General features: G+C 47.4%; 10 protein-coding genes across 10 annotated transcripts; 6 read left to right on the top strand and 4 right to left on the bottom strand.

Annotated features, from left to right (window-relative positions):
- Positions 1-14: 14 nt before the first annotated feature.
- BX661DRAFT_177370 (actin family) lies at positions 15-1,497 on the bottom strand. Its single transcript, XM_051534618.1, has one exon. It carries the CDS (start codon positions 1,282-1,284, stop codon positions 91-93), a length of 1,194 nt encoding a protein of 397 aa, XP_051394083.1. The 5' UTR covers positions 1,285-1,497; the 3' UTR covers positions 15-90.
- A 1,033-nt stretch (positions 1,498-2,530) lies between these two features.
- BX661DRAFT_168834 (uncharacterized protein) lies at positions 2,531-4,350 on the top strand (the record flags this gene model as incomplete). The annotated part of the gene is made up of 2 exons (XM_051533471.1): positions 2,531-3,492; positions 3,921-4,350. The coding sequence occupies 2 exons, from the start codon at positions 2,531-2,533 to the stop codon at positions 4,348-4,350; spliced, it is 1,392 nt and encodes a 463-aa protein (XP_051394082.1).
- An 865-nt stretch (positions 4,351-5,215) lies between these two features.
- Positions 5,216-6,434, top strand: BX661DRAFT_64198 (uncharacterized protein). Its single transcript, XM_051539357.1, has one exon. The coding sequence runs from the start codon at positions 5,480-5,482 to the stop codon at positions 6,260-6,262; it is 783 nt and encodes a 260-aa protein (XP_051394081.1). The 5' UTR covers positions 5,216-5,479; the 3' UTR covers positions 6,263-6,434.
- A 202-nt stretch (positions 6,435-6,636) lies between these two features.
- BX661DRAFT_177362 (uncharacterized protein) lies at positions 6,637-7,483 on the bottom strand. Its single transcript, XM_051534617.1, has one exon. It carries the CDS (start codon positions 7,335-7,337, stop codon positions 6,684-6,686), a length of 654 nt encoding a protein of 217 aa, XP_051394080.1. The 5' UTR covers positions 7,338-7,483; the 3' UTR covers positions 6,637-6,683.
- A 3,501-nt stretch (positions 7,484-10,984) lies between these two features.
- On the top strand, positions 10,985-11,937 carry BX661DRAFT_64189 (P-loop containing nucleoside triphosphate hydrolase protein). The gene is made up of 2 exons (XM_051539356.1): positions 10,985-11,315; positions 11,418-11,937. The coding sequence occupies exons 1-2, from the start codon at positions 11,065-11,067 to the stop codon at positions 11,707-11,709; spliced, it is 543 nt and encodes a 180-aa protein (XP_051394079.1). The 5' UTR covers positions 10,985-11,064; the 3' UTR covers positions 11,710-11,937.
- A 518-nt stretch (positions 11,938-12,455) lies between these two features.
- BX661DRAFT_168830 (P-loop containing nucleoside triphosphate hydrolase protein) lies at positions 12,456-13,316 on the top strand (the record flags this gene model as incomplete). The annotated part of the gene is made up of 1 exon (XM_051533470.1): positions 12,456-13,316. One exon carries the CDS (start codon positions 12,456-12,458, stop codon positions 13,314-13,316), a length of 861 nt encoding a protein of 286 aa, XP_051394078.1.
- A 72-nt stretch (positions 13,317-13,388) lies between these two features.
- BX661DRAFT_64176 (putative ARD/ARD family protein) lies at positions 13,389-14,341 on the bottom strand. Its single transcript, XM_051539355.1, has 2 exons — positions 14,211-14,341; positions 13,389-14,061 (listed from the first exon to the last, which is right to left on the bottom strand). The coding sequence occupies exon 2, from the start codon at positions 14,019-14,021 to the stop codon at positions 13,488-13,490; it is 534 nt and encodes a 177-aa protein (XP_051394077.1). The 5' UTR covers positions 14,022-14,061; positions 14,211-14,341; the 3' UTR covers positions 13,389-13,487.
- Positions 14,342-18,585: 4,244 nt separating this feature from the next.
- BX661DRAFT_177355 (uncharacterized protein) lies at positions 18,586-19,775 on the top strand. Its single transcript, XM_051534616.1, is given in 2 exon segments — positions 18,586-19,490; positions 19,505-19,775. The coding sequence occupies 2 exon segments, from the start codon at positions 18,669-18,671 to the stop codon at positions 19,694-19,696; spliced, it is 1,014 nt and encodes a 337-aa protein (XP_051394076.1). The 5' UTR covers positions 18,586-18,668; the 3' UTR covers positions 19,697-19,775.
- Positions 19,762-20,267, bottom strand: BX661DRAFT_222519 (uncharacterized protein; the record flags this gene model as incomplete). Its single annotated transcript, XM_051538858.1, has 2 exons — positions 20,099-20,267; positions 19,762-20,057 (listed from the first exon to the last, which is right to left on the bottom strand). The coding sequence occupies exons 1-2, from the start codon at positions 20,166-20,168 to the stop codon at positions 19,762-19,764; spliced, it is 366 nt and encodes a 121-aa protein (XP_051394075.1). The 5' UTR covers positions 20,169-20,267.
- Positions 20,268-20,281: 14 nt separating this feature from the next.
- BX661DRAFT_177353 (thioredoxin-like protein) lies at positions 20,282-21,059 on the top strand. The gene is made up of 3 exons (XM_051534615.1): positions 20,282-20,463; positions 20,635-20,741; positions 20,893-21,059. Exons 1-3 carry the CDS (start codon positions 20,378-20,380, stop codon positions 20,982-20,984), a joined length of 285 nt encoding a protein of 94 aa, XP_051394074.1. The 5' UTR covers positions 20,282-20,377; the 3' UTR covers positions 20,985-21,059.
- Positions 21,060-22,562: the final 1,503 nt, after the last annotated feature.

Raw genomic sequence — 22,562 nt, 5'->3', positions numbered from 1 at the left:
ACTGGACCAGGCCGAATATAAGGCTGTGTAGAAAAAAATGTTTTCGAAATATAAGTAATAAAAATAAAAAAGACTGGCGATGGGTTGGACCTAGCGCAGCTCAAAGGAGGCGAGCTTGGACAGAGCCCGCACACCCTGCTCCTCCCACTCCTGCTTGGTGACCCACGCAGACTCATTGTGCTTCATGACATCGGCCAGCACGGCGCCGCCAAGGAATACCATGTGCTTGCGGTTCGGCGGGTCGTCAATGTGCAGCTTGAACTTGTCGAGTCTGGAGAGATCGCCCTTCAGGACGTTCTGCAAGTACAGCTGCTTAGACTCCTTCTCCAGGCGACTGGGCAGACCAGCGTACATGGATGAGCCGCCAGAAAGCACAACGTGGCGGTAGAGCTCGGCGCGCATATCAATTGGTGCGTCCTGCACGGTGTTGATGAGCAGCTCAGCAATTCCAGGCGACTCGACGTCGATCAGCTCGGGCTGGAACATGCATTCAGGGGCCTGGAAGCGCTCCGAGCCAACCTTGATGATGCGACCATCGGGCAGTGTGTAGCTCTCAACCAGCGTCGTCGTCTCGGTGGCCAGCTTCTTGTCCAAGTCCAGGTCATAGCTGACATAGCACACTTTCTCCTTAATCTGGCGCACGGTTTCAAAGTCCGCCGTGCGGTTGAATGCGTATCCGCGCAGCTGCAGCAGCTTGATCAAGTACCTGGTCACATGGCGACCGGCCACATCCAGCCTCCTGGTCAAGTGCGGCATCGAGTAGCCCTCGTAAACAGGAATAATATGGGTGACACCGTCTCCCGAGTCAATAACCACACCGGTCAGCAGGCCCTGGGCGTACAGGGTAAGCACGGCTTGGATTGCCACGTAGACGCCCTGGAAGCCGTAGCGCTCAAACATGATTTCGCACATCTTCTCCCTGTTAGACTTTGGGTTCAGTGGCGCCTCTGTCAGAAGAATCTTGCTCTGGGTCGGGTCCACCTTTAGCTTCTCGAAAAACGTGTAGTCCCAGACATGCTGCATGTCCTCCCAGTTCTTGATAATGCCGTTTTCCAAGGGGTACGACATTTCCAGCATTGATCGCAAGGCCGCTGCTTCGTCGCCCACGTTAATGTCCTTAATCTCATAGGGCACGTCGGCCACTGTGGTCGCCTCTTCGGCCCGCAACATTGGCCGTCCGACTACAGATGGAAAAACGTGTGCTGGGAAATTCGTTCCTGAGTGGCCCACCTTCACGAAACCCGTGCCCAGGTCCATGACCAACACATTGCTGGGGTTTGCCATTTTCGAAAAAGCCGTCAATTAAAGAAAATAAAATAAAGCTTGTGTGTGTAATTGAAAGAAGCTGAGTGTAAAAATAAAACGAGATGAGCACAAATTCAAAAATAATTAAATTTCGAAATGCTTGCATTCAGGAACCCAAATCGCACTCTTTTGCACAGCGGGCATTTTTGTTTGGCGCGCAACCCCTATTCCGCCCAATCCCCATCAATCAAATCACTGGATCAGCAATGAGTGGAATTAGCAGCCAGGAGAAAGAGGCGATGCGAGCATGTAATTTGCTTCTTATCGCTCTTACTTGAATACAGCAGTCACGGGATGTGCACCAGACCAGGCAATTAGGTGGGCGTGCACTGTTCGCTCTATTTTTAGGCATACCGCCGCATCCGCAGCCACCAAGCGCATATTCGGCGAGAAAATAAAAACGCAGACCGATATCCAGCAGCTGGGTCATGGCTGTACTGCAAGTCGTCAACACATAAACGGAGCATTGTAGTTTGGAATGTTCTAACTGCTACCCTTTCTTCACTCTTTTCCAGCAATGTGAGTTGCCCTCAGCCGCATTAGTAACAATGACTTCCTGAAATCCGCCCGCCCGCCCACACTCCTGTTTAATTTCCAATCCAATAAATGGGGGTAATAACCAAAACGGCTGTAAATGGCTTGGTTTTGTGCAGCTTTTGGTAGGGTATCGAACAGCGCCAGAAAAGCACATGGAAATTTCCATTTTTCCATTTTCTTTTGCCAAGAAAAAAAGGCGCCTTTTAGAAGACTTTTGACAATTGTTTCTTCCCTAGTTCAAACACCCACCTCGAGCGAAATTAACGCTTCATGACTACCGAGCAATTATTTTTTATTTTTATTTTTGCTCGCTTGACAAATCAAACATGTGCCTCGCCCCTTGCTTCCAACGGAATACCTTGTGTTTGTCGTCATGTTCGTCACACCAATCCCCAATCTTCAGTTGAGGGGAATGTAATTGAAAATCGTATATAAAGGGTTCGAGTCTCGCTCCCGCCCCCTTTTTTGCACACTTCAATTCTCACATCCTTATTCTTTTATTTTTTATTGCACAAAGCCTGTCTTTCACTTTTTATAAAAAAAAATCCTTTCAAATAATATTTTTTATAGTTTGTAAGAAGTATTATAAACTCTTCTCATTACTGCGTTCCACACTTTCCCTTTTTTCTTCCAAAATTTTTTTAATTAATTTTTACACAACCTCTTTCATTTGCGGCAAAATACAAACATGTACCCTCCGAATGACAACTACTACGGTGGTTATCCGCCCCAGGATACAACCGGCCGTTCGATGGGAGGCGGATACAACGGCTATCCGCCCCAGAACAGCGACCGTGCGGGGCCCAGCGTCACCATCGGCGCCGGACCAAATGCACGGCCCAACAACCACTCGGATATAAACAACCCGTCGGTTGGTGCGGGCAACAAGCGATTCAGCATGCCCGATGCACCACCCTTTGGAGGCGCCTTTAGCAGTCCTATTCAGTCTGGAGAGCCTGGCGGTTTTGCCATTCCGGGATTTGGTGGTGGTGGCAGCGGCTATCCTCCTCCAGCTCACCGAGGCAGCTACGGCAGCGGATACCCTCCTGTATCTGGTGGATACCCTCCTGTATCTGGTGGATACCCTCCAGGGCCCGGCGGATTCCAGAGTGGGCCTGGTGGGTTCCAAGGTGGATTCGGTGGAGGGCCTGGCGGTTTTGGTTGCTATGGTGGAGAACCTGGTGCCTTTAACAACGGGCCTTACCCTCCGATGAGTGGTCCTCCTGGCGGTTCTGGTGGATTTGGTAGCCCGGGCGGATATGGAGGCCCTGGCGGTCCAGGCGGATACGGCAGCCCTGGCGGATATGGTGGTAATCCTAGTGGTAACTTTGGTCCGTCGCCGCTACAGCAGAATCAGCAGCAAAGGCCCAACCTTCCCCCTTCTGCAGATACCTCTTCCTCCCAGCGGCCGCCGATGAATTCCAGCGCACCCAATATGGGTAACTATGGAAATCAGCAGCAGAGGCCTCCTTTGATGAACTCCAGCACGCCCGGGATGGGCACTAACCAGCAACAGAGGCCGCCGCAGCTGCAGCAGCAGCAACAGAGGCCGCCTCCAACGGCAACTTCCCCCCAGCTTCCGACTATTCGCCCAAGCGTATACCCGAAGAAACAAAATAGCAGCACTCGCTGGGAACCAGTGAACAAATCGTAAGCACAACGTTTCTTCTTTCATTATACTTAATTTCCATTCCCTCTTATTCCAATTCCTTGGTAAAACATTATGTTTTACTCTTCCGTCCCTCTCCGTCCCTCTCCGTCTCTCTCTCTCTCTCTCTCTCTCTCTCTCTCTCTATTTCAGGGCTATCACGATAATTTCTCGCGCCGATTCCACTAATTTTTTCCCGACAAAAAGAAAGATATTTTAATATATGACGCGCACAGCCATATTTATAAATTCACACATCCTTTGACCTAAAGGCTGCGGCTATGCATGGCGGCAAATGCTACATATGCATGTGCCAGTCTTGAGGCACCTTTTATTTCCATATTTTCGAACTAGCATATTATTTCAACTGCGCACGTTCGAGAAAAAAACTAACAATGCCTTATCTTAGCTGAGTACAAAATTTATGTAGAACAAAGCACCATATTCCAACTGACGCGATACGCAGCGGTACATACAAGAACGGGAACATTTACATCGGCCGCGCCACATACAAAGACAGCGTACAAGTCGGAATGGCCATTGCATCCAAGGGCGGGTTGGTCGCACCGTGCAACGGCAGAGCCGTCTTGTTCCGCGATTACGAGATTTTATGCGGATCGGTAACCGCCTTCAAATGGATTCCTATTCAAGGCAAATTCACCTTTAAAGCTGTTGTTGGCGGAAAACCCTATGTTTGTGGCCAGGATAAGAAGGGTGAGCCCATTTACGCTGCATCAACTACTGTTGATGGCCGTGATTACGGCGGAATGGTCAGCGTCAAAACCAAAAACATGATCTTTGTGCGTGGAGGAAAGGAGGAAAAGGCCGTTGATTACTTTGTGTTGTGTGTTGTAGATTAAATATTTTTTAAATTTTTCTAAGTTAAATTATTGTTTTTCATTTTATCGTCACCATCAAGTATTCTTATTTTCGTTTATCGATAAAAAAAGCAAAATGTCCCATTTTTTTTGGAGAATATGTCGCAAATTATGCCAGAGAATACGGCTTGTAGGTGTCATTCGCCTGCACGGCAAACACATGTTGCAAATTCGAGCGGACAAATTTAATGATTTTCTTTGCTTCTGAACGTCAAATGATCAACTGAACAAAATCAAACAATCAAACAATAAATAAAAGTGTAAGTGTATTTATGCAAGGCCAACCCTTTTACACTGAGTAGTGGCTGTATACTCAGCATAATCAGATTCAAACCAACATAAATAAGGCAAATAAGGGCAATAAAAAAATATAAAGTCTGTTGACCAAAGATTTACCATTTTATACAGTTTTATTTACGCATTTCTAACGCGTAGCAGAGAGCATGTCTGGAGATCAGTGTCTTCCAGAACATCAAAGAAAATATTGTTGAACATATGATACGTGTCTGACCAACTTGACCGTTTTTCATGTGCCCTGGGATTTTCTTTTGCTGACATATAAGAAGGCTAATAAAAATATTTTGTTCACACTCGGAAAATAAAAAAATGCAAGCACGCATACATACGTCAATTCTTATGACCGTAATTTTTCCATACCTACATTTGGTGTTCTCTGTAAATTTTATTTTGCTGCTGCTGCGGCACAAGATCCGTTTTGATTCGCGCTTTTTGCTCTCTTTCTGCTTCCAAAGGCACATTACATCATTTTTATTGAGAGATAGTGGCGGGAGGTTTCAGCTTATCCATTTTGCGATTTTCTGATAGATCTTTTCTCTTGATTGTTTCCCCTATTTATTCAATGGAAACTATTTTTTTTTACCAGCCATCGGACCTTTCCCCCTTTATTCAATTTTTTCAAAATGGAGGTGGCGGCAGGCGGAGGCAGCGTCGACGCCTATAAAAAGACATTGAAATTATCTCCAACCTGCCTTGCAAATGTCTTTTCTTTTTAAAACTTTTTTACATTTCAACAAATATTTATCTCAAAATCCCCAATCCGTCCATCCCCCCTCTCTCTTTTTAATAACCCGCCTATACACAGAAAACAGCAATGTACCATTCCGATTATGCACAGTCTATGGACCTATCCTCGCAACGGCGACATAACCAGCACCAGTATGATAGTGACAGCAGCGGCGGTCAGTTTATGCCCGGAGACCCCGGCGGCTTCATCTTGCCAATGACGTCGCACAACAGCAATGCCAGCTCGGGAGGCTGGGGCCCGTCCCCAATGGGCTTTGTCGACCCTAATGTGGCCCAGCAGCATCGCCAGGTAAGCTGGAGTAGCACATACCAGTCGGCGCGGCCTGCCTCGCCCAGCTCACCGGGCGGATTTGTCATTCCAGGCGCAAGCTACCACTCCTTGCCGCATCGGTCGCCGTCACCACCACCACCACAGCAATACTACTCCCCTCCCCCTCTTCAGCGGGAGCTACAAGAGCAGAACTACCAGCAACAGTACCATCAGCAGAGCTACGCCCAGCAGTCCAACTACAATATGAATTCCGCATTGCAGCCGCCTGCGTATTCAGCTCGCCATGTATCGTTTGATTTTGGAAATGGCCCTGGTCCCTCGAGATATAACATTAACCGCACCAGGCCTAACTCTCCATTGTATGAGGACAACTCGCGGTCGGTTTATTCTTCCACATCGTATCGCTCTGGGTCGCCAACGCCCTCGGAATACACATCCCACGATGCGTACCCGAGTCACACCCCATATCGGCAGCAACAACAACAGCAGCAACACTATCAGCACCAACAACATCAGCAGCACCACCAGCAGCAGCAGAGCCCTCAATACACATGGGAGGATTTAAGATACAACTATTGAGTGACACGCAAGTTCAGGCACTCCGCAATTGCTTCTCTTAAAACATTTTTAAACCCAGTTCAAATTCAGATATTTCTGCACTTGCACTCTTGCGCTCATGCATTGCATTGCTTTTTATTTTCTCATACTTCATTTTTAAAATAAATACACACACAATTGCTCTTGCACTTTTTTCTTCCAAATCCGAATGATAGTTTTTTACTTTGTTGCAAATATTGCATGCGAGCTCAATCACTTCACACTCGCTGTGAGGGGTGCACGCGCCACTATGTCGTTCCCCTCCCCAGCCTAAAAAACATTAATGCTCTTAGCCATGCATATTCACCTATTCACCTATTCGCCTTATTAATTTAGCTAAAGTCGATAAAGGAAATGCATATGTACTTTTGATATTTATAAATTAGCAGATGCCAAAAATTTTCTATTCACGCTGGCGCTTTGAACCCGAACCCAAGAAGGTATTTTGACTGTCGTCCTTGTCATCATCCCGGCTATTCTCCAAAGCCAATATCTGATCAAGCACATCCTGCAGCTCAGCCTTCAACCCCTTAAGCTCCTCACGCTTCCTGTCCAGCAGAAGCAACGGGTTATCCAGCTTGAGCAACACAATGCTTGTCCACACCTCCTCTGCCACCTCGAATGCCTCCCTATGCATATTCCTCCTCTTCTCAACCTCATCCCTGGTCAGCTTGCCACCGGTATTAACAATACTATTATTCTTGCGCTTAATATCCGCACCCTGCTTTTTCGAATTAAGCTCGCCAACCTCAAACGCATCAATATGTAAGCCATTAAACTCAGCCGTGCTCTGTTGCCCTAACATTCTCTGTGTCTGTAGGTTCATTTGGGCGATGGTTTTTCCTGGGAGGCATTCAGATTCTATGATTTTCATCCAGTTTCCAACACCAAATTTCATTAAGGCTTTGCGCAAAACTTGGACTTCGTCCAGACTCCATCCTGGGGAAAGGGTACAGTTCCATAATGAGGCCGAATCGTTGGATCTGACAACGTTGCGTTGTCCTGTTGGCATACTGCGAGGAGCCATGGAGGATACATGTTTTGGTATCGCGCTCATAGTTATGTTTTGTATATTTTTTTGGAGGGGTTTGTGAAATAAAATAAATGATTGGAAGAATATAATTATAAGGTGACGAGTTATTGGATTTATGGAGGGTGAGAAAATGACTGCCGCAGAAAAAAATGGGAGGGGGTTTCATGATTGCCAGTACGATTGGCAAAACCTGTGGCAGTTGTGGGCCAAAAAAATATATCGCCCACAATTTTTTCAATTTTTCAATTTTGGGACCCCAGCTGTCGGACCTCGCGGCTGAGACGGACAGCAGACTTCAGGTGTATCTAAGGCAAACACATGACATATTGGAGGAACTCAGGAAGCGTGTGGACGTCCGCTACCAGGACAAGAAGCTAGACCTGGATACGAGGCGCGGCTGGCAGGAGCTGACAGAGTACATGTACACAACGCTAGTCAAGAAATTTCAAGGGAGTCACGCAGAAACAAGCAACGGTGTTTGTAAATAAGATTATAGATAAACAGCACAACTGGTACAATGGACGGTGCAACCTACAGGTTGAACGGAAAATGAGGGGATCCTTCACGCCTGAGAAACGCCGATTGTTGATGAGAATTCCAATCTCAACAAACACCCCGACTACCAAATCCGCAACAAGACAAAAACAATGTACTACATAATTAGCGGTGGGCAAGAGCAATGAGGAAAGCAGATATGCACGCTAGCTATCTGGCCACAATTGACGCTCTAGTTAGCAGATCAAGTGTTCGGGTTTATAGGTTTTACTAACATTCTTGGTGGACACTTCCATCACCAGGCAATTAGACCCAAGTCTGAGGAACTCCAAACCTCGCCGCCTTTAAAATAATTTTTGTTATAGGGGCATGTATCCAGATCTACAATAAAGCCCATACCAGGCAAGGTGGCATGGTAGAGAATTAGTCTTATTCATCAACTTTAGTTTTTTTGCTTGTTTTATATCTCGCTTAATAAATACATTTTCTCTTTTTTAAATTATTATATAAAACAACTCAGCACGGCTGTAAAGCTACCAAACATGTATATTAAGTAACAATAAGCATAATCAGTTATTGGATTAGTTATAAATCTCAAAATATTATTAATAAAGTATTGCAATCAGTTTAATATAATGTTGTCAATGATTCTCCGACTAATATTAGTAATACAACAATTATTATATGTGCACTGCCTCACCATTGTATTTGAATATTTGCTGGTACTAAAATGTAATCAACAAATGCGTATTATTCTAAAAGCTGTTATATTTATAATACATCTTTAAATATTAAGGCAGTTGAGATGTTTAAAAGTAAATAATAATATCAACATTATTTTGTGTATTCGACCATATTTGCCTATGCTCTTTAGTGTGCAGCATATACACATTTATATTGTAAACTGACTTTATGTGTATTTGCATAAACTACAATTTGCAATACCAATTGCAGTCTTAGGTATTTGCAGTCAACAGTGTAAATTCGCAGTCCTGATTGGTTGTGCAAATATATAAAAGTCTTGCTGGTCAGATGTATTTTCTTCTGTTAAAAGAGAGACATGCGTTTTATGTTAGGTTCAAGTATACAAATGCAGAAGAAACACATTAATAAAAGTATAAAAATAGCTATATTATTTACAAATTCAATATTTTACGTTGCCTTAGACATCGACAATAATAGCAATTTGGTTGTTGGTTGTTGGTGTTTAGGGTGAATATACATGAATTGCTATACAAGGACGCTAAGTTTATTTTTAATAAGATGTTTTTACAGTTGCTTGTTTATTTAGGTGTAGTTTTTTGGCGGTAATAAAAACAAACCCTGCAGGTGCTTGCTTAATTACTCCTGAAAAAACTTTGGCAAGAAATGGTGACATTCGAGTATCAGATTATCAAAAAAAATTAAGCTTATGTATTTCAACATAAAGTTATTTTATAATAAGAGCTGCACTAAGTCATTGTGCCTAAAAACCAGAATAAAAAGACCCTGCTCAAGTTAACCTACATTTTCTTCTCATTCTTTCACCACCTCATTATTCACTTTTAATTGTTGCTTATTAGCTCGTCAAAACTACACGTTTTTATAGAACCATTTGAGCACCAGCAGCAGCAATGCGCTCGCTTGCATTTATGTGGCCAGACTTTACTGACTTGCCCAGTCGCTGCTGCTGATGATCCTGCTGGCAACTGCAACCAGCACAGCCATTCACCTTTGGCTTGCATGGTATGTGCTGGATTCGCAGTTGAAACCCACCATTTTGTTACATCTCAAAGGCATGTGCGCCCTCAATGGGTTTACTCTTGCCAGGCTCGCGCGCAGTGGTTGCCCTTCCGCTGATAATTTGTGCAACCAAAAATTTGAGAACGAGTTTAGCAAGCACATCAAAAAAGCAGTGTCTGACCCAACATAAAGGTCTTTTAAATAGAACCATGCTGAATCTTATGTTGAATCAGTGCGTTTAGAACGAAAAATTAATTAATCAAAGTGGCTACTTATTGGCGCTGGCTCCTGTTTGTTAGCATTCTTGCAACCATCGGCAGTTCAAATGAAATCGACTACTTGAGCTTGGCCATTCTGCTCGTTGTCTAGCAGCTGCTTATTGCTCACCACTCTTGCTGATGGATACATTTTTAAATTATACAAGTTGATATTTGAAAAATGCTTGTGGTTTTATATTTTAAGGTGCAAGAGTTGTACATTACAGCATATTGCAAATTCCCCTCATACTCACATATTTTAAATATAGCTTATAGTATCTCAGCAAAAAAAGACAACCTTCTGAGTACCTTCAGGTTGACTCACTTATATTTTCAATGTTTGGATCACATCTCGACATATCGGTTGGTGTGCCGTCATTCCAGTTGCAATTGCACTTGGCCACCAGCTATTCGCCTATCTGGTATTTGCAAAGCTTAAGCGTCTGAAAAGGCTGAACGGAATGACAAAAATGTCCAGGTTTTAGGAAGAATACTTGAGCATGTCTAGCAACATCTGCACAATCAAGTTCTATTCCTGGGAAAATACATTCATGGGCGCTATAAAGTGGTTATATTTGCCGGAATACACACTGCCAGTATTCTGGTATGTGTTGGAGTATATCATCAAGGTTGTCGGGTCCTCGGTTTCGCAGATTTCCACGGCGCTGACAATCATTATCTTCTTCAGCATGTCCAGCGATCCAATGTCGTATGCCAGTGTTGCGCTGCTAGTAGACTCGATCGACTCGCTCATTGGATTTGCCAAAACAATTGGTACTACTGGACAGACACTTATCAACATCAAAGAGGGTGTGGCTTTTATGCAGACACTTGTTAATGCTCAACATACCAAATCCATTGCACATGTGCCAGAGACACCCAAGGACTGTTGTGGTGGAACTTGACAACTGTGCTTTCAGCTGGGGCGAGAACAAATTTACACTCGATCCGATCACGCTGAGAGTCAAGGCTGGTGAGTTTGTAACGATAATCGGACGCATTGGCAGTGGCAAGTCGTTGTGGTGCCCAACACACATTTCAAGCCACTATCTTCCCTTTTCAAGAATCAAGATCGCCATCATGGCCACTATACACATTTCTGTTATTGCTGGCTGACATCAAGGAATACCATAATGTTTACAGCGCTGCCCACACAGCGCTGCCCCCTTTTTCAGTTAAGTAAGTAATTTTTAAGACTTGAATATATCGATTTAGACCCACATTTTTATAGAGCACGACAGTCGTCACTCCTTTCAGGGCTGTGCGGCGAGATTCCCATGATCGGTGGACATGGCCGCGTATGTGACAATATTGGCTATGCCAGCCAGGAACCGTACATTATAAACAACACATTCCGCGAGAACGTGCTCATGGGCGCTGAGTACGGGGAGGAATGGATGCATCAGGTGCCGGAAGCCTGCGCTCTGTCCGAAGATTTCAAGCAGTTTGCAGCTGGTGATCTGTCAGAGATTGGCCACAATGGCATTAACCTGTCTGGCGGCCAAAAGGCGCGACTGGAACTAGCGAGGTAAGTATTGGATATTCACAGCAAACGTGTATCATACATGTAATATATGCAGGGTGTAGAATATGTATTTTGTTGCTAATTATTTTGCTAATTATTTTGTAGGGCGCTGTACCTAAAGGCGGACGTTTACATATTTGACGACTTGCTTGCGGCTGTTGATGCGCGGGTCGAGCGCCTCATTGTTGAGCGCGTTTTGGCATCTGGTGACATCATTGGCGATAAAACGCGTATTTTAGTCACCCATGCCGAGCATCTGGTGCCGTTGAGCAGCAGCCGGTTGGTTTTGTGTCTGCTGTCAACACAGATGAGCACATCCCTGATTTGTCGACAGAAACTGCTTCAACCAGCAACGCTGACACTGAATCTGGCAAGTTTACCATTAACTCCAAGCTGAAGGATTCACTGTTCAAGCTGTGGCAGCTGTGAAGGTTTATCAAGCTCAGTGGGTACAAGGCTGTTGCTATTGTGGCCTTGATCCAGCTTGCCAATGCCTATGCGATATACTACGTCAAAAACCTGCGAATCAGCCTCATGGTCGACAGCAATCCCAACACGATGCACCAGTCAATGAGCAAGGTACTTGTCAACGCGCTGGTAGGAGTTGTTTGCATGCAGCTAAATTATTTTGAGGCGTGGATCAGGGAGGTTTTGTGGACCAAACGTGTTGCAGAGAAAATGCGTCGCCAGCTTATCAGCAGTATTCTATCACTGCCACTCACACTTGCCGGGAGACTCTCTTCCTTTGAACTGATCAAAATGTTTATGGCTGGTCGGGTTTATATATCCAACAACCTTCCAAAGGCCCTGTGAAATACTATTTTGTTTGAAAGTTTCTTGGCAGTCTCGTCAATGATCCAGGCTACAAGATTTTCGCCAACAATTTTGCTGCTGTGCTTGCTGCTAGCTGGCCTAACTACACTGTCCAAAATATTATTCAGGGATATAGATAGGTTCCCGCGGATTCTAAACCAGTATCTTTATAATAGTATCTTAAGTTACTCAGAAGTGATAACTCAATACAAATTGCTACTTTGAATTCACAGATGCGCCGATGTATACCTGGACCGATTAAGAACTAGGTTTTCCAGCGAAATACATTTTGGCCACATTTGTAGTGTATTGGTCAGTTCGCGCAAGGTGATGGCTACCGTTTGCGTCGAGATCATCCACAGCGGGATCTTGCTATTCAGTATCCGTCGTTGTCTTTACACTACCACTCCTGTACTTCCTGGAGAGATTGAAATAATGACTTTGCTGTCCCTAAACGTGTTTCATCATGTGAACGCGCTAAATCAAATTTCCAGCAAGTTTGAGAACCAAATTCAGGCACTTTTGCGCTACTACATTTATACTGAGCAGCTGGAGCGCGAGGCATCGGTGATCATTGATGGTGCAACGTTAAAACCCAGTTGGCCGCATAATGGGGTAATTGAGTTCTGCGATTACAGCATGCGCTACCGCCCAGAGTTGGATCTGGTTCTCAAAGGGCTCAGCTTTTCAGCACGAGGCGGTGAGAAGCTTGGCATTGTTGGGCGCACGGGTGCAGGCAAGAGCTCAATCGCATACGCGCTGATGCGCTTGGTCGAGCCAGCCAACGGCCAGATCAGCATCGACGGCGTTGGCATTTCGACCATCGGCTATCGTGACCTGCGATCACGCATTGTCATCATTCCGCAGGGTCTGGCACTGTTCAAGGGTACTATACGCGACAATTTTGATCCGGCCAACGAGTACACTGACGACAAAGTCTGGGCGGCTATTGGTGCGGGCCAAATCGACGATACTCTTAATACTCAAACAGAGAAGTACGTCAAGCCTCTGGATAACAAAAATTCTGACAAGAGACCATGGATCGAGGGCATTGTGATGGACAGCGATTGCATTCTAGTAATGGTCCATGGCCAGAATACAGAGTTTGACACGCCCGAGAAGCTGCTCGCTGACAAGAACGGCCACTTCTCACAATTAGTCGAGAGCATGAAGTACAACCAGGGCAGTTAGATAATGCTTTTTTAGCAATTATATCTGGTTATAGTTACATGTCTAAATTTAATATTCCAACTTGCCGTGATGAAATTTAATATTATATAGAAATTATATGTATATATTTACCTGGCCATTGTTAAATAATGATATTTATTGCGCAAGAAAATATACTCAAAAAGTGCATGCTCATCCAGATGCATCAATGGCCTTCAGATGATCCAAATGGAATGGGTTGCTATCAGCTTCAGGACGGTTAATTGGAGTCCACTTGGGATCCTCCTTAAACAGGCGCATGGCCTTGATATAGTTGGACGTGTCCAACGTAAACCGATGATAGATTCCCGGCGGCACAATAAGCAAGTCTCCAGCCTCGACGAGAATGCGAACCCATCTATCCTCCTTGTCCCGAACATCAAAAAAGCCTGAGCCCTGCATGATAAAGCGAATCTCCTCGTCCTCGTGGATATGCTCGCTGAAGAACGTCTTTATCTTCTCCTCATAGTTGGGCAGCAACGTCGGCGAAATGTTAATTTCATCGCGGTTCTTGTATGAGCGCTCAATGCACAGCTTCTCAACCTCTGCCTGCTGCTCTTCGGCATTGCCATCAAGGTGGCGGTAGAATACACCGATTCTGTTGAGCTTCTCGATGCTCACAGGGATGCCAGAGTCGTGCAGCTCGCGCTGGTCGGCGTCGGTGTTGTCATAAAAATAGGCCCGCATTTATTATTATTCAAAAAAGGTTGGTGAATGTCAAAAGTGACTAGTACAGAAAATAAGATAAAAATAAAAAATAAAATAAGAGAAAGAGGAATGTGGGTTGAACTATCCAATTGAATAAAAATAACAGGTCGAAAAAAGACAAGACGGTAAATCGACAAATGACACGCGCTGCAAAAAAGCAGCACTCACCTGTTCACGTTGGGTAAAAGAGCGACACGCATCACGCAATCGGCAGAATAATTTTAGTCATCGTCGCCGTAGCTTGCTTGCACCCTGCTGCAGTCGCCACTTTTTTTGCGGATATCTAGCGCCTGGTTTTTGCGGGTTCAAGGCTGTTTGTGCTGGCCAGATACAGGTTTGCGTTACGCTGGTAGTGGTTCCAAATATTTGAAAAGGCCACTAGGTCGCTGTTCATCTCGTTTATCTCTTCAATCTTTTGGTTGAGCTCGAGCAGAGTGTCGTTTAGTTTGACAACATTGTTGGTGATGCGGGCTAGAATTTGAGTCTGCTGCTCGTCGTAAGGATTGCGCATTGCGAAACGAATTGGCTGTTAAAATGAAGAACTGGACAAATTATAGTTTGAAAGTTTGGAGAGCAGAAAAGGTTGAAATATAAAGAGACCGAAAAAGGGGTGAAGGCTTTGGGACAATAAAAAATTAAACGTAGTTCAACCAATCAACCAACCAAAAAGTCAATCAACTAACCAACTCAAATCACTGGTGTGTAGCAAATAAATTTAACAGTACATTAAACTAAGAAAAATATTAAAAAAAGCTGTCTATTACTTTTGCTGTTCTTGCTGGTGCAGAGCTTGCACTAAGGACTTGAGCACCTTTTCGTTTTGTGCCTCCGACACGTCCCACTGGTCCAGTACCTGCGGGTTGCGCTTTAGCAGTGTCATAATCTGCGACATGGCTGGTGGAAGCAATTCATCTAGCGCCCGTGGACACAGAAGCGGGTCAATCAAAAGGTCGGGGATAGTCATGCGTCTGTCGGGATCGCGCTGGAGGCAATTCTTCATCACTCGCAGGAGATCTAGTGGCACCGGGAACTTTTCCGTGCCACTGGAATTATTTGGGTTCGAATCTGCGTTGGGGTCCTTATCCGTTCCCACCTGCTGGCAGCCGGCCATAAACTTGGGAAACGGGATGGTGAAATTCGGGTCAGGGATGGACGCCAACTTTTGGAATAGCGCCAGCTGCGCAAAGGGTGTGCGCCCGTAGCACATCTGGTACAGAATGATTCCAAGCGACCAAATGTCGCTAGCGCGCCCGAGCTTCATCATCCGCCTGCCGTTATCTGTGTTGGTCTCCTTGATAGCCTCGGGGGACATGTAGTTGACAGTGCCGATCTGGTTCTCTCGGTGTATGTTGGTCGTGTCATTGCCGATAGCCTTAGCAATGCCAAAGTCGATGAGCTTAAGCGACCCCTTGACCAACAAGTAATTGGCCGGCTTGAGATCGGCGTGAACGACCCGCTCGTCGTGGATCGCCTGGACGGCGCGCAGCATCTGCTCCCAGTACAGCCGGATCGTGTTCATACCCAGTGCCACTTCACCCTGCCGCTTGAGCACATTGGCTAGATCGGTGTCGCCCAGCTCCATCACCATGTGCAGCAGCCCGCGCTCCTTGTTAATCTCGGCGTCGTACAGCTGGATGATGTACGGGTTGCCCTCAAACTTGCGCAAAAGAACAATTTCGTTGACGTAGCCCGCGATAGACTGCATGTCAGCGCGCGAGAACGACACGCGTTTGATTGCCAGAATCTCATGCTTGGACGACATCGCCTTGTACACCTTGGAGCTGCCACCGCGCCCAGTAATGCTGATTTTTTGGTACTCTCGGTTGTTTATGACAAGCTTGCGCTTTGGATCCATGCCAGACTGGCTAGCCTGCACTGGCTGTTGTTGGTGTTGTTTGTTGTTGTTTGTTGTTGGTGTTGTTGGTGTTGTTGATGCTGTTGCTGCTGGTGGAGTTGAGGCAAGGGCTTAGATGCGGACACAGGTGCAGGTACGGCTCCAATTGAGAGTTCTGCGGCGTCGGATAACCATGCATTGGGATCTCGGGCGGCGTGTGGCGCGGCTGGCGCGGCTGCAGTTGATGTTGCTTCTGGGACACCAATACCCGGGCAGACAAATATTGTTCTTGCAGAATAGCCTTGTCCTCTACCAGCGTCTCGGTCTTCGACAGCCTATTCCGCTCATCGCTCCGCAAGCCAGCTGCATTAGCGCCATTATCAATCTCCGTCTGTTGTTGCTGCTGCTGCAGTATCGGGCTACTTTTTCGAAAGGCCTCAAAATTATTCCCAGCAGGCGGCCTGCGTGTTGGCACCTGTTTCGGCGAAGAGTAGCCAGAACCAGGACACTCTGGCCGCCCTCCATCCCTAAGCACCGGCTGTGGAAAGGCGCTTGATGGATGCTGCCCATCGGCCCCTACATTACCAGATCTGGATGGCAGCGTCTGATGGTGCTGGGCCTTGGGCATAATCATCAAATGCTGGTCGGCGTAAGCAGGGGAAATAGTGCCACTGCGATTGCTATCAACCAGAGGAGCGCCAGAATCTGCACCGCGAGGAGCATTCCCTTGGTTCCGCGGCCGTTCGTGCAGGGACGTGTAATGTGGCAAGTCCCCGTTTACGCGCTTCTCGTACTGCTGGAACCGCGCGGGCATATCCACGGTCGACTCGCCATGCGGTGCCAAGCGCATCTCTTGCATAGTCATTGGCTTCATTGGGTAGTTTGGCGATATGCGGGAGGATCTGGGCGACGTCGACAAGGCGGCTCTCTGGTTGATGTTCTCTGCTGAAGCCGATGTCGAAGCCAACGGCGATGCCATCTGTCGCCGTCGCCCACTGAGTAATGGAGACATCTCCCGGCGTCTCTCCGCATCACCACCATGCATGGCCGATGTCCCCTTATACTCGGCGCTATCGGGGGCCTGGGGATCAGCCGAATTCTTACCCGCACTGCCCGCTTCATCCATATTCATCAAGCGAGACGCCATCCCGCCATTGCTGGACACCTTGGATGCGCTCTTGGAGTTTGGTGACGGCGAGCGGCTCTTCGGGTTGCTGTTCATCGACACATCGCTGATATCCATAGACCGGCTCCCAGCAAACATGTCACCGGCCATGCTCTGCAAACTGCGCATGGGCGCATAACCCGTACTCGATACACTTTGGTTTTTACTCCGCGACCGCGATAAATGAAAGGTGTTGTCCATATCGGCGCTGCCCTCATCCATGGACAAAAACGAGTTGCGGTGGCTTTCCGAGTCCACGCTGCCTGCATAGGATGAGTTGAGCACGGGTGGCGGGGAGCGGGTAAATCTATCGTACGCCTTGTTGTTTATGGAGCTCGAAAGGCCGCTCATAAAATCCAGCGAGTCGTGCGAGCTATCTGTAGCCTTCATTCCGGGAGCGTCCCCATCGGCGCCCTGTGTGTTATCGTCGGATAGCAAGGCCGAGTCTCCGCGCTTGGGCTTAGCCAGTCCCAGTCGGCCTCGGTGCTTCCAGCGAGCGGACGCTGTGGAGCTTTGCATCGGGTGTGGAGGTGGCTTATATGCCGGTGTCTCTGCGACCACCCCAGCGCTGCCCGACTGGCCCGATGATGGTTCTTTATCAACGTAGTTGTAGACGCTGCGTCAGTGTCCACTTGATAAGACCGGTAGCTCGACGATGCGTGTGTATTGTCTTTAGGCTGCTGCTGGTTGTGCTGGTCTGAATTAGACTGTCCTGTGTAGGCCTGCTCGTTAAAGGACAAGTCGCGAACGCCCCTCCTGTTGTTCGACCTCTCGGCCTTCTCAATATGAGATAATTCTAACTGTTGCGTCCCTGGGTTTTGTCCCTAGCTGCGGGCGCACTTGCATCGGTTCGGCGGCCGGAGTTGCTGAACTTCATGCCCTCCATGTCGCTCAAATCATCGATATCGTCAAAAGCATCGCCAGGGGCGTCAAACAGTTTGGAAGATATGTTTCCCCGTTTGCCGGCGGCCGCCGCAGTAGTGTATGGCAGGCGCGCTGGCCGAGCGCTCTGTTGCTCACTGGGTGTATGTTCAACTCCAAAGGGTGACATTCCGTAGAGCGGTTTTAAGAAGTAGTGTGCGGCGAGTGAAAATAAAAATAAATTAAGAATAGGAATTCACAGCAATATAATTTAGGACATGAGAGAAACATGTAAAATGAAAACGGAATTGAAAGTAAAAAATGAAATAGTTTAGCTTAAAATCGTACAAACTTGTTTTTATTATTTTTATTTTGCCATCACACTTGTGCCTGCAGTGCGTCTTTTTGCCCTCATGAATTTATGACCAACACGCTGTTGTGGCATATAAATGCTTGAAAGCATGAAAAGTAAACAGAAAATTAGTGGATTACGATCTCGATTTCAGTTGAACCCAAAAACGTTGCTGGTGCTGATTATTTAATAGTCAATCGAGTAAGATTTAATCATCAGTCGAGTTTTTTTTTCTTCCTCACTCACTCTAAAAAAAATGAATGGAGAAAGAAAAAAAAGTGCTAAGCATGTATGATTATTTCTACATATTTGAGCAGCCATCCTTGTTGTGCTTCTCTAAACATATTTTTTCCTACTAAAATCACACATATAAATATATATTCGCATACAGTGTACATATATTCAAATTAAATAATGGCACCAGGACGCAACAACACCGCAGGCAAGAAGAACGCACAGAAGGCTGCCCCTAAGGCTGCCCCTAAGGCTGCCCCTAAGATTGCCCTTAAGGCTGCGCCAAAGCCCATACAGAAGGCCGTGCCGAATAAGAAGAAGGGATCCGTGACACAGGCCCCCATTGACGAAGATATGTCAGATTCCGAAATTGATGAGGATAATGGCTCAGATATCGAGGAGACGATCTACGAAATGTCCGACGACTCTGCAATCGAAGATGTCTCTGACAGCGGTGAAGAGGACTATGAGGAGGAGGAGGAGGACAACATCAGCGGTGACGATGAAGACATCGAGGCAGCCAACGAGGACAGCGAGGGATCCGACAGCGAGATCGACGAGGCCGCACTCCTGGCGGGCATCAAGGATAGCGACATTAGCGAGTCCGAGTCCGAAGGCGAGGATGACTTTAGCAAGAACATGGGCAAGATCGAGCTAGACAGCAAGGTCAGTACCAAGCTGATGGACCGCCTAAGCAAGATTAAATCTCGCAAGGGTAAGCCCGGCGTCCTCTACATTGGCCGCATCCCCCATGGATTCTACGAGGAAGAGATGCAAGGTTACTTTGGACAGTTTGGCGATATCAAGCGCTTGCGCTTGTCGCGTAGCCCCAAGACGGGCGGGTCCAGGCACTATGCGTTCTTGGAGTTTGCTCACGCCGAGGTGGCCAAGATTGTCGCTGATACTATGAACAACTACTTGATGTTCGATCGTTTGCTCAAGTGCTCGGTTGTTCCCGAGGATAAGGTGCATGATAAGCTGTTTACTTGCAGGTTTAGGAAGGTTACGATTACAAGGCCGCTAAGAAGCAGCAGGAGAAGCAGAGCAGGCCCAAGACTATGGATGAGGTCAACTCGCAGATCAGCCGTCTTGTCAAGTCTGAGAACAAGAAGCGCTCGAGACTAGCCGCTGCTGGTATTGACTATGAATTCCCCGGATACAAGGAGCTGAGAGCGCCCAAGGCTAAGCACACCAAGTTTGCTGCCTAAGGACTATTTACCCACAAAATTTTCTTCTCTTTTCTTTACTTTTTATTTTTTCTTCAAATCAATATCTAAACCAAAGCTGAATCCCTATTGAGTTCAACAACAACGTATCCGACGAGCAAGCCATGGTCGTGCGATAGCGAGACGTGCGTCTTGGCTCCAGCCAGCTGAGCATTCCACCGAACACTGGCCATTGGTTTCGGGCCCGCACTCTGAATACAGACGTCGTGCCATTTGAGGGTCTGGTGTGGGAAGGCAGCCTTGTACAGGGCCTCCTTGAGACACCACCGTTTAGCCAGAAAATTGACCCGCGCCGTGTCCCCTGCCATTTGGGCCATCTCAACGCTGTTGTAGTGTTCGAGCTCTTGGTCGCATAGAATGCGGCGGGAGAATCTTTGAGCGTACTTGGATCCGCGGCCGACGATGGCCTGTATGCGTGTGATACTGAGGATGTCGACGCCAATGCCCAGATCATATTGGTGTGAGAAAAGGGGTAAGAAAAAGCGTGAGTATTTTGGCAGAGACAGAAAAAAAGAATTTAAAAATATCTTTTTCGAGCCCACGCCTATTTTTCATTTCCATTTTCCATTTTCCATTCTTTTTTTTGCTTCTTTATCTTTTTTCTTCAATCCAAATCGACAAACTCATTTCCTCTTATTTTATATACACACACATTCACACACAATGTCGACCGTTCGCGCATTTTCAAAGGGCCTTAAGGAGCTGCGTGTCCACATGTCGCAGAACTCTCCGAGCAGCAAGGGACTGCGGTAAGTCAGAAATTCTGAAACAGCTCAAGAAAAATTAAAAATAAAATAAAAAGCCAGTGGAAATGGAAATGCGACAAAAATAGCGAGTTTTTTTTTGCGAGAGACGAAATAACTAAGAGTGCTGCTTTAAGCAAAAAGAAAAGAACATTTTCTTTTTTAAAATGTGTATAGGGAGTTTATCATCAAGTCGTACCCAGGCCTGAAGCAGGCAAACCCGGGTCTTCCGATTCTTATTCGTGAAGCAAGCGGTGTCGAATCGCGGATCATTGCTCGTTTCGGTAAGTGCTCAGCTAAGATATACAGACGGATAGGAGGGTTATTGTACAACGTGTCCCGATGGCACAAGTATGTGTATACTTTTTACCTTTATACACAGGTCTACTAAAAAAAGGTTGATAACCACTTGTTTTTGTGCTTTATGCTTTGTAGAGTTTGGTCGTGAGCGCAAGATTGTTGTCGACGATCTGAGCCAGGCCGACGTGGAGCAAAAGTTCAATGCGTTGGTGTCCGAGTCAAAGTAGATGAATATAAGCCGCTTAACTTTTAGTATTTCAATTCATATGGTACAAGTAATAACAGTATTGTTTAGAAGCGTACTATGGATATTGGAATGTGTTAAATGTAGAATATTAAAAGATATGGCTGTAAATAGTTATTCAAATTTTATGCCCTGAGCAAGTGGCAACGTGCCGCTATAGTTGATGGTGCAGGTCTGGCGACGCATATACTGCTGCCAGGCGGTGCTCCCCGACTCGCGTCCGCCGCCAGTCTCCTTCTCGCCACCAAAGGCGCCTCCGACCTCGGCGCCGTTCGTCGGGATATTGACGTTGACGATGCCGCAGTCCGAGCCTTCGGGGCCGATCCAGCGGAAAATATGCTCCGGCGACGACGTGAACAGACTGCTGCTCAGCCCCTGTGCAACCTCGTTATTCCACGCCACAGCATCGTCCAGCTTATCGTATTTGATCGTGTGCAGAATTGGCGCAAAGATCTCCCGGTGAACCACAGGAGCATCGTGCGCAATGCTGGTGACAGTGGGTTCGACGAAGTTGCCTGGACGGTCGCGCAGCGCCTTACCGCCGCACAAAACCCGGCCGCCCTGGGCCACCACATCTGCAACGCCCTGCTCGAAGGCATCCACGGAAGCAGCCGTATGCAAGGGCCCGCACAGTATGCCTGGGAGCAGGGGATCGCCGACGCGAATCTGCTTGTAAGCAGCAAGCAGCCGATCAAGGAAGATATCGTGGATGGATGCGTGCAGGAACAGGCGGCGCGCTGTCGTGCAGCGCTGGCCGGCGGTACCCACGGCGGCAAACAGGACTGCGCGGACTGCAAGGTCAATGTCGGCGTCTGAGTGCACAATGACGGCATTGTTGCCGCCCAGCTCCAGAAGACTGCGCCCGAACCGACGCTGCACCTCCAGCCCCACTTGGCGGCCAATGTGCGTGCTACCCGTGAATGAAACCATGTCGACGCGGCGATCTGCAGTCAGCTGCTGGCCAACGTCCGCGCCGCCGCACACCAGCGAGCATAGGGCGCCCGGCAATGCGTTGGCCTCAAGCACTTCGGCCAGGATCTTGGTCACTGCTACACTAGTCAGACTGGTGGTGGGCGCACCCTTCCACACCATGGCGTTTCCGCACACTAGCCCAATGGCGCTGTTCCACCCATACACAGCAACAGGGAAATTGAACGCCGAGATGACGCCGACAACACCCAGTGGATTCCATACCTCCAGCATGGAATGACCCGGCCGCTCGCTGGGCAACACACTGCCGCCGAGCATTCTGCTGAGCCCTACGGCGTAGTCCGCCACATCCACGTACTCCTGCACCTCGCCGACGCCCTCGGCCGCAATCTTGCCCATCTCCAGGGCTACCAGTCTCCCGAGGGGCTCAATCTTGTCCGCCACGGCATTGCGCATCTGCCGCACAATGTCGCCGCGCTTTGGTGCCGGCACTTTGCGCCAAGCGCGCGAGGCCTCGGTGGCCTTTTGCAGTGTCTCGTTTAGGTCACGGGCGCTGGCTTGCTGCACAGCGCCGAGCACTTCGCCGGTGGCTGGGTTGGTTGTTTCGATGATTTCACCGTTACCGCTCCAT

The sequence above is a fragment of the Kickxella alabastrina genome (assembly GCF_025024165.1).
Source record: "Kickxella alabastrina strain RSA 675 chromosome Unknown BX661scaffold_3, whole genome shotgun sequence".
Classification (NCBI taxonomy): domain Eukaryota; kingdom Fungi; phylum Kickxellomycota; class Kickxellomycetes; order Kickxellales; family Kickxellaceae; genus Kickxella; species Kickxella alabastrina.
Note: the sequence above shows the minus strand (reverse complement) of the source record. Positions and strands in the feature narration are given on the sequence as shown.